This window comes from Alexandromys fortis, unplaced genomic scaffold (genome assembly GCF_014885135.2).
Source record: "Alexandromys fortis isolate MF-2015 unplaced genomic scaffold, M_Fortis_MF-2015_v1.1 scaffold_58, whole genome shotgun sequence".
NCBI classification, from domain to species: domain Eukaryota; kingdom Metazoa; phylum Chordata; class Mammalia; order Rodentia; family Cricetidae; genus Alexandromys; species Alexandromys fortis.
The window spans coordinates 4,274,069-4,283,352 of NW_026067940.1; the positions used below are offsets into that span (position 1 = coordinate 4,274,069).

Consider the following 9,284-nt stretch of genomic DNA (forward strand, 5'->3'; position numbering starts at 1 on the left):
TTGTTGTAAACCATTTTTTACAGGTTTTAACAGGTGTAACAGCACTGGTTGTCCTGGAACTCACTTTATAGACCAGGCTGACCTTGAATTCACAGAGATCCACCTGCCTCTGCCTCCCCAAGTGCTGGGATTAAAGGGGTGTGCCACCACTCCCGGCTTTGACTCTTTTTTAAATGCATACAGTACAATGACTATCTGCTTGCTAGTACAAACTGGCCACATTAATAATGCTTCAGTCAGCCCTCATCATTCTGAGCAGGGGAAACTTTGAGAAAGTCGAAACTCCAAATAGATGTGTGAAGAAAGGCAGCAAATGTCACCACAGGACAGGAGACCTTCTTTCTCTAGGTGGGGAACACGGTTGTGTGTGTCCTGTCCAGTTCCCTGACCAAAGCCTAGTAGAGTAAGTTAACAGTAATCTTCCAGTCAGGGAGGACGGAGTTCTCTCGCTGGACACCCTGACTTCCTGCTGTAGGAATCACATCCCAGAGCAGCAATGCGCTGTTCCATCAGGCAGTGCTTCAAAACCTCTCTGGCCATCATATTGCTGTGGTTCTTCATCATCCTGAAGGTGCCTGAGGAAATTGAAGACGTCCAAAATGTGGTGACTATTCTTTGGGGAACTGGGCATGCACAGTGGGAAGGTGAGGACAGGCAGGTTGCCTAAGGAACCTGGCCTTTGCTTCTAACCCTCTCCACCGGGGAGCCAGAAGCTCTGAGTGGAGCTGGGGTGTGGATCTACCCATTACCCCATGAATTGGCTACATTATGTGTCATGTTTCTCAAGGTAAAGGAGGAAACAAATCCTGCCAGAGCCATGACTCTCTTGTCCCATGGCAGGCATTGTGTTGGACTTGCTCTAGAAGACTGGGTCACCTCACCTCTGCCCCTGAAATGGCATAGAGGAGGCTAGGAGAAATACTTTGTTGTTTTGTTTTGTGTTTTTTGTTTGTTTGTTTTGTTTTGTTTTGTTGGGACAGGGTTTCTCTGTAGCTTTGGAGCCTGTCCTGGAACTAGCTCTTGTAGACCAGGCTGGTCTCAGACTCACAGAGATCCACCTGCCTCTGCCTCCCGAGTGCTGGTATTAAAGGTGTGTGCCACCACCGCCCAGCTCCAGCAGAAATATTGATTGACGTATATGTCAATGGTCCAGGTGATGAGGCATAGCAGTAAGAAGAAGCCCAGATCCCTGGAAGACTGGCAGACCATCACCTCCAAATATTTGGAAAAAATCCACCAGAGAAGAAAGAGTGAGTACCAGGGAGAGGGAGCTCAAGTGTCTCAGGGAGGGGAGGATCCTATGAGGGAAGATGACTAGGAAAGAAGAGAACAGGAGGAGGAAAGGCAGAACTCTGTTCAGGAACACTTGAATCTGACTGTCAGCCCCCTCCCAGAACATCGACAAATCAGGGTATGAGGAAGAAAGAACAGATCAAGGTAGCCTTTCAATAGGTGGAATCAGGCGGTGGAAGGATAGTTCAGTGGTTAGGAGCACTTGCTTTTCTTCCAGAGGACCTGAGTTCAGTTCCCAGAATCACACACACACACACACACACACACACACACACACACACACACACACACCTATAGGCAGACTTTTCTGTGTTCCACCAGCCAGCTCTGTCCTGCTACCTAGCTCCTGAATAAAATTATCACATACCACACAGAAACTTAATATCAATTATAAATGCTTGGCCAATAGCTCAGGTTTGTTACTAACTAGCTCTTTCCAATTATTTCTTATCTGCACTCTACCATGTGGCAGTACATTTTTTCAGCACAGCATCTTGTTTCTCTGTATGTCTCCTGGTGACCGCTGCTCTCTCCTACCCAGTGCTGTCCGTAAGTCCCACCCAACCTTTTCCTGCCTAGCTATTGGCCAGTCAGCTCTTTATTAGCCAATGAGAGTAACATATTCACAGTGTACAAAAGGATTGTTCCACATCACACACCACACACACATACACATGCATACTCACATGCATAGATATATGTATAAAATACTTAAAAGTAGGTGAATACAATATGTTGACTATATATTACAAAACATTTCTGAACATTACATTGTATATAGACTCATCTGCAATATCATACATGTTTACATTGGGTAAACAAGGAGCATAACTCCATTGTGTAGCCTAATACTTCAATCTGCAATTATGATCATGCCCTAGGAATGGATGGTTATATGGCTTTTGGTGGTGGTGAGGAGCTGGAGGATGGATGATCATGTGGATTTTTGTTTTTTGATTTTGAAAGAGTCTCACCATGTAGACCAGGTTGAGTTCATAGAGAACCTCCCACCTCTGCCTCTTGAGTGCTGGGATTAAAGGCATGCGCCATTGTATCATGCTCTTTATTTTTAATTAATTGAAGGCATGTGTCTCTGTCTGTGGCTACGTGTACATGTTTGCAAGTACAAGAGGCCAGAAGAGGGCATCAGACCCTGGAGCTGCCCCTATAGGCAGTTTGTAAGCCCACCAGATGGGTGCTGGGAACTGAACTCAGGTTCTCTGTCAGAGCAGTAGGAACTCTTAACCACTGGGCCGTCTCTCCAGACCTTATGTGACCTTTTTTGGAGGGGCATCATGCCAACCATTGTTTTTTGTTTGTTTGTTTATGTGTATATAGTATATAGGTATATATGTATGGGTATGTGTGTATAGTATATAGGTATGTATGTATGGGTGTGAGTGTGTGTATGTATGTATGGGTGTGTGTATGTGTGCATGTGTGTATGTGTGGTATAGGTATGGATCCCCAGGAGCTGGAGTTTCAGGTAGACATGATCTGCCTGATCTGGGTGCTAAAAACAGAATTCTGCAACAGCATCAAGCTTTCTTAACTACTGAGCCATCTCTCCAACTCCACCAGTCTTTTTTTTTTTAACTAAGGAATCTCCCTTTGCAGCCTAGGCTGGCCTCCACCTCACTATGTATCTCAAGCTGGCGTTGAACTTGAGATCGTCCTGCCTCAGTGTCCTGGGTGCTGGTGTTACACGTATGTACCACTATGCTTGGAAACTGTGAGGCTTTATAGCATTTGAATAAGAGGGAAGAGAGATTAGTTAAAATATTTAAAAGAAGACTTGTGGCTAAGATTGTCTACTCTCTTAGGTAGAGGAATTCAATGATTAAATAAAATATGTAAAAATGAAAAGAAGCCGGGCAGTGGTGGCTCATGCCTTTAATTTCAGCACTCAGAAGGTAGAACCAGGCAGAGGCAGGTAAGTCTCTGAGTTCAAGGCCAGCCTGGTCTACAGAGTTAGTTCCAGGACTACAGAGAGGAACTCTGTCTCAAAAAAGAAACAAACAAACAAAAAAAAATCAAAAAAAAAAAGAAAAGAAGAGAAAATCATTGGTGGGAAAAAATAAAGTTAGTTGTTGTTAGAAAGATCAATCACTGGATTAAAGAACATTTGAGACAGGAGGGTCATGAGTTTTAGGACTAAACTCAGGGCTGAAAGGACTTAGCTAACACCACAGTCAGAGGTGGCAGAACTAGGGCTCCTGGGCTCCTGGACTGGGAAACTGAAACAGTTGAGTGCTTTCACAAACTGTGTATCTCAGCCACAAAGCAGCCTGGGGAGGAGAGGGATAAGTCATTTAGGCCTCCAGGTAACAGTCTATCACTCAAGGGAATCAAGACAGGAAGTCAGGCAGGAACCGGGAGGCAGGATCTGATACAAAGGCCATGGAGGGACACTGCTTATTGGGTTGCCCAGTTTGCTTTCTTCTAGACCCCAGGACCAGCTGCCCAGGGGTCAAACTCCCTGCAGTGAGCTGAGCCCTCCAACATCAGTTATTAATCAAGAAAATGCCCTACAAACTTGCCTACAGGCCAAATTTATGGAAGCATTTTCCCAATTAAGACTGCCCTTCTGCGGGGCGATGGTGATGCACGCCTTTAATCCCAGCACTCGGGAGGCAGAGGCAGGCGGATCTCTGTGAGTTCGAGACCAGCCTGGTCTACAGAGCTAGTACCAGGACAGGCTCAAGCCACAGTGAAACCCTGTCTCGAAAAACCAAAAAAAAAAAAAAAAAAAAAAAAAAAAGAGAGAGACTGCCCTTCTGCCTGGCAGTGGTGTCGCACACCTTTAATCCTAGCACTCGGGAGGCAGAGGCAGGCAGATCTCTGTGAGTTCGAGGCCAGCCTGATCTACAAAGCAAGTTCCAGGACAGCCAGGACTGTTAGAGATACCCTGCCTCGAGAAATCTTAAAAAAACAAAAAAGGTTACCCTTTTGCATGTGGCTCTAGCTTGTGTTGTGTTGACAAAAAATAACCAAGACAGTGTTTATGAAATCTGTCACCCAGTCCCTAGCACCTAGAAAGCAGACCAAACAAGAGTGGGCTCCTGGCTTTTAGAAAAAGCTCCCTGCTCCATATACCTTTGTTAAAGGGGATGTTTGGGAAGATGATTTGAACAAAAGGATAAAGCAGAAAGAATTATAGTATAACCATAACAAAAAGCTAATATTTATCAAGTCTTCAGTCACAAGCTTCAAGTTGTAAAAAAGACTCAGAAAAGGGTTGGACGTGCTGACACACACTTGCAACCTCAGCACTTAGGAGGCTGAGGCAGGAGAACGGCTGCAAGTTCGAGGTCATCTTAGGCAACAAGTGTGTTCCAGGCCAGCAGGGCACACACAGAAAGATCTTGTCTTTATTTTTTTCTTTTTTGAGACAAGTTTTCTTTGGGTAGCCCTGGCTGTCCTGGAACTCACTCTGTAGCCCAGGCTGGCCTCAAACTCAGAGACCCACCGGCCTCTGCCTCTGGAGTACTGGGATTAAAGGCATGCGCCACCACACCTAGCTAAGACCTTGTCTTAGAAAAGAATATTCAGAAGGCTCCAGCAGCCCTTAGCTTTGTATTCCCTCACCCCTTAAGTACATACAAGTGGTCTAGTTGGAACAGACTCTGAAGGTGGCATCAGGATTCTGCATACCTAGTAAATTTGCAGATGAAACTAAAATTTCAGGACGAGTGACCAGACTTAGGAGTACCAAGCTGGTGGCTCACAGCCATCTGTGATGGATCTGGTGCACAGGCATACATGCAGGCAGAACACTGTATACATAAGACATGGGGGGGGGGGGGGGGGGGGGGGGGGGTTGAGCAGGGTTTCTCTGTGTAGCTCTGGCTGCCCAGGAACTCTCTCTGTAGACCAGGCTGGCCTTGAACTCTACCTTCCAAGTGCTGGGACTAAAGGCAAGCGCCACTACTGCCTGGCTATAAATAAATCTTTAAAAAGTAAAAGTAGCAAGAATGGGGACTGCAGAGATGGTTCAGCAGTTAAGAGCACTGACTGTTCCTCCAAAGTTCCAGGTTCATATGGCAGCTCACAGCGGTCTGTAACTCCAGTTCCAGGGGATCTGACATCCTCACACAGACATGCATGCAGGCAAAACACCAATGCACTTAAAATAAAATAAATAAATCTTTTAAAAAGTTTTTTTAAGTAGCAAGAATGTTCATTCTCTCTGCCAAGCTAAAAACTAAATATCCCAGACAGCGTTCTCTCATCTGTAAGATTTATTATGTGTGTATAATAAGCACACGTGTATGGGTGGGTATACATGGAGGTCAGAAGAGGGTGTTGGATCCTGGGACTGAAGTTATAAGCTGTTGTGAGTCTCCTAACATGGGTGCAGGGAACCAAACTTGGATCCTCAGCACGAGCAGAGGATGAGCCACTTCTCCAGCCCCATTCCCTAATACTGTAAGTTTATTTTAATTGAGACAGGACCCCACTGTACTATGTTGCTCATACTGAATTCCTGGTCCTCCTGCCTCAGCTTCTCTAGTACTACGGGTAGATTACAGGCGGGCCCCCCCCCATGCCTTGTTTCTCTAGTCTGTGTGCTCGCTCTCAGCACCCCACCACACCTTGACAGTTGTCCCTGTTTTACCTCTTCTTAGCATGGCTGACAGTGGGGATCACCTCAGTGTCACGACAGGGTCAAGGTGGCCTCTTGGATACACTGGCCTCCCTGTACCACGCCTCCTCCATAGCCGAGCAGAAACGGATAACGGTGCTGGTTCACCTGGCAGATTCCAACTCTTCCTGGCTCAGAAAAACTGTTCTCCATATTTCAAGCCTCTACAGCTCACAGATCTTGGCAGGGCAATTGCTGTTGATCCATGCCCCATCCGATGCCTACCTCACTGTGAATCACGACCAGAATGAGCTCCCTCAGGGGCAGATGTACTCCAAGCAGAATGTAGACCATGCCTTCCTCATGAGCTTTGCCACAAAGCTCTCTACTTACTTCCTGTTGATAGAGGACGATGTCTTTTGTGCCCCCAATTTCGTCACCCACATTCACTCAAAGGTGATCAACAGGAAGCCCCACACATGGGTGCTCCTGGAGTTCTCTAATATGGGCTTTCTTGGCAAACTTTTCCACAACAAGGACCTTCCTCTCCTGGCCCGTTTCCTCCTCCTCTTCCACAAGGAGCGACCACTAGACTGGCTGATCCCTCACTTCCGTATCCTCCTGGATCAGCCAAACCCAATCCTCTGCAGACCTTTCCTCTTCTACCACAGGTTAGCTCGCTTCACTTTGGAGAACAAGACCTTAACAGCCCAGGAGAAAAGTCCCCACGGTCCTGATGTCCTTCCCGGAGCTGTGTTCACGGACATGAGACACTCTGGTGTTCACTCCCCCCAAGAGGCCTACGCTCTGGATGAGTCCTTCTTTTGGACCTACAATGTCACTACAGGGAACTACTGGATAGTGATTTTGAACCATCCAGTGAACCTGAACAGAGTGCAGATAAGAACAGGCTCCATCATGGACGGAAAACACATCCTCAAAAAAGGACAGGTAGAGCTAGGCTACCAGCCTGAAGGTGAGCCCCCCAACTGTACCCACTTTACCCTGCTGGGCCGTCTTGTGCAAGGGCAGATGGATCAGATCGTTCTGAAAAACATTGGGTACCAAGTGAGCTGCGTGAAGCTGATGGTAAATGCCAATCAGGCCGGTGGTCTCATGATCAGGCATGTCTACCTCTGGGAGGGCGATGCCTTACACGGAGCAGCTGACCAGAGCTGATGGCATAGGAGAGTATGAATGATTAAAAGCTTGAAGCCATTTCACTCTGGCCAATACGAATGACTTTGGAGAAACCCAAGGGAATAGTAGGCAGGGAAAAAAGGCATTAGGAAACATTCTTCCTTTTTTACCCAAACAAGCCACTCCGGTAGAATTTTGTTGTTGTTTTACTCTGACAAATGTAACTTCCTCCAGTTTGGGGAAAAGCTTTGGTCCCTCTTAGAATCCTTACATTCCTGGGATGCTTGGATCTCCCCCAGCAGGGTGTGTGTAAGCGTGTGTACACACTTCATCTTCACAGAGGTGGGAGTGGGGAGTAAGGTAGTAAGAGTGTGAGTGTGGAAAGCACACCCAGCTTTGTTCTGGTGCTGGAGACTGAGCACACACTCTGCCCTTGAGTCACACCTAGCCCCTCAGGAGTCCCGGGACTGACACACATAGCAAACAGTAAGACGGCTCAATGAGTACAAGCTCTTGCTGTACAAGTTTGGTGACCTGAATTCTATGCTGGAAACCACAGACTCCAGAGTCTGCACACACTATCAAGTTCATGACACTCAATAACAATAATAGTAATAATTAGAAATCAAGAAAGATTCTTTACAATGTTTTTCATTCTTTCTCTCATTTCCCTTTTTGTTTTGTTATTTAGTTTTTGTTTGTTTTTTTGAGACAGGTTTTTAATGTGGGATTCCCCTTTGTATGCTATGAATATATTTTATTACTATTGATTAATAAGGAAGTTGCGTTGGCCTATGGCAGGGCAGAATATAGCAAGGCAGGAAATCCAAGCAGAGATAGAGGAGGAAAGAAGGTGGAGTCAGGCAGATGCCATGTAGCTGCTGAAGGGGAAAGACACCAGAACCTTACCAGTAAGCCACAGCCTTGTGACAATACACAGATTAATAGAAATGGGTTAATTTAAGATGTAAGAGTTAGCTAAAAATACACCTGAGCCATCAGCCAAACAGTGTTTAATATAGTTTCTGTGTGATTATTCAGGTCTGGGGGGCTGGGAAACGAAAACAGTCTCTATTTACAGGTTTGTGTGTAACTTTGGCTGTCTTGAAACTCGCTCTGTAGACCAGGCTAGCCTTAGGTTCAGAGATCCATCTGCTTCTGCCTCCTGAGTGTTGGGATTAAAGGTGTACACCATCACCACTGCCTAGCTTTCTTTCCCTTTTTGGACAAAGTCTCACTATGTAGCTCAGAAAGGCCTCAAATTTGAAATGCTCCTGCCTCCACCTCCTGGGTGCTGGGATTATAGAAGTGTGCCACCATATCTACGCTGATAAATATGTATGTATGTATGTATGTATGTATGTATGTATGTATATTGCCATATATATCAGTAGATGTTAGCTAGAAAGATGATAGATAGATAGATGGATAGATAGATAGATAGATAGATAGATAGATAGATAGATAGATAGATAAAGATAATACTCACGTGAGAGAAGTTACCTGGAATGTCTCTGGCCAACAGGATTGATGTGACCTAGGTCCTACCTGAGGCCAGTCTTGGTGATTTACGTCTTGCAGCCAAAGGTGGGGAGTCACAGGGAGGTTCCTGCAGATGAAAGAGGTGGGCTTTGGAGAAACCTCACCACAGCCACCATCAAGCTACCAGTAGTGCCTAGCCTTCCTCCGATGCCTGTACCTCCACCTCTACATCTGAGTGTTATCAGTCCAGTGACCTTGAGAAGCCCCAACACCCTGGCTCACCTGACCCATCCTCAGACACGCCTTGCAGGGGGCACGATCCAACTTTCCCTTACTCAGGCTGAGATGCTATGTGGCTGATATGGGGGTGGAGGTTCAAGTATCTTTGGGGACCAGCAACTTGAGCCTGGTCAACTTGAAAAGTGGGGCTTCCGGGCTACAAAATGAAAGCACAAGCTCCCGCCCCCCACTGTGTCTGGTGGATCCTGTCAGGTCAGCGGAGCAGCTGTTATCCTCGCTGACCTCTTTCCTTGTGCTGCCTGCATCTTTGTCAAAAGCAGGGACTTCCCATTTTCTGGAATGGCATTGTAGAAGAACGGCCTTCATGTTTCATGGCCACTTTCTGCCAAGAAAGCCCACGGTCAGAAGTGATACAGGTTCTGGCTGCCTAGTTGAAACCGGAGAAACGGTGATGGTCCCTGATTCTTGAGGACCGGAGACAAACCTGCGTGGCTGATGGGTACAGCCACCGAGAGTCCAGGGACCTCCCACTGTGACCCAGCAG

The 9,284-nt window shown here is 46.4% G+C and overlaps 1 protein-coding gene across 1 annotated transcript; it reads left to right on the forward strand.

Annotated features, from left to right (window-relative positions):
- The first annotated feature begins 496 nt into the window (after positions 1–496).
- Positions 497–7,057, forward strand: LOC126504975 (alpha-1,3-mannosyl-glycoprotein 4-beta-N-acetylglucosaminyltransferase-like protein MGAT4E). The gene is made up of 2 exons (XM_050147600.1): positions 497–644; positions 5,922–7,057. Exons 1-2 carry the CDS (start codon positions 497–499, stop codon positions 7,055–7,057), a joined length of 1,284 nt encoding a protein of 427 aa, XP_050003557.1.
- Positions 7,058–9,284: the final 2,227 nt, after the last annotated feature.

What these genes read in the sequence shown, in the direction of transcription:
- LOC126504975 (XM_050147600.1), top strand. Translation starts at nt 497, where the DNA reads ATGCGCTGTTCCATCAGGCAGTGCTTCAAAACCTCTCTGGCCATCATA. An exon ending in TGGGCATGCACAGTGGGAAG is followed by an intron (nt 645 to 5,921) that starts GTGAGGACAGGC and finishes ACCTCTTCTTAG; the next exon opens with CATGGCTGACAGTGGGGATC.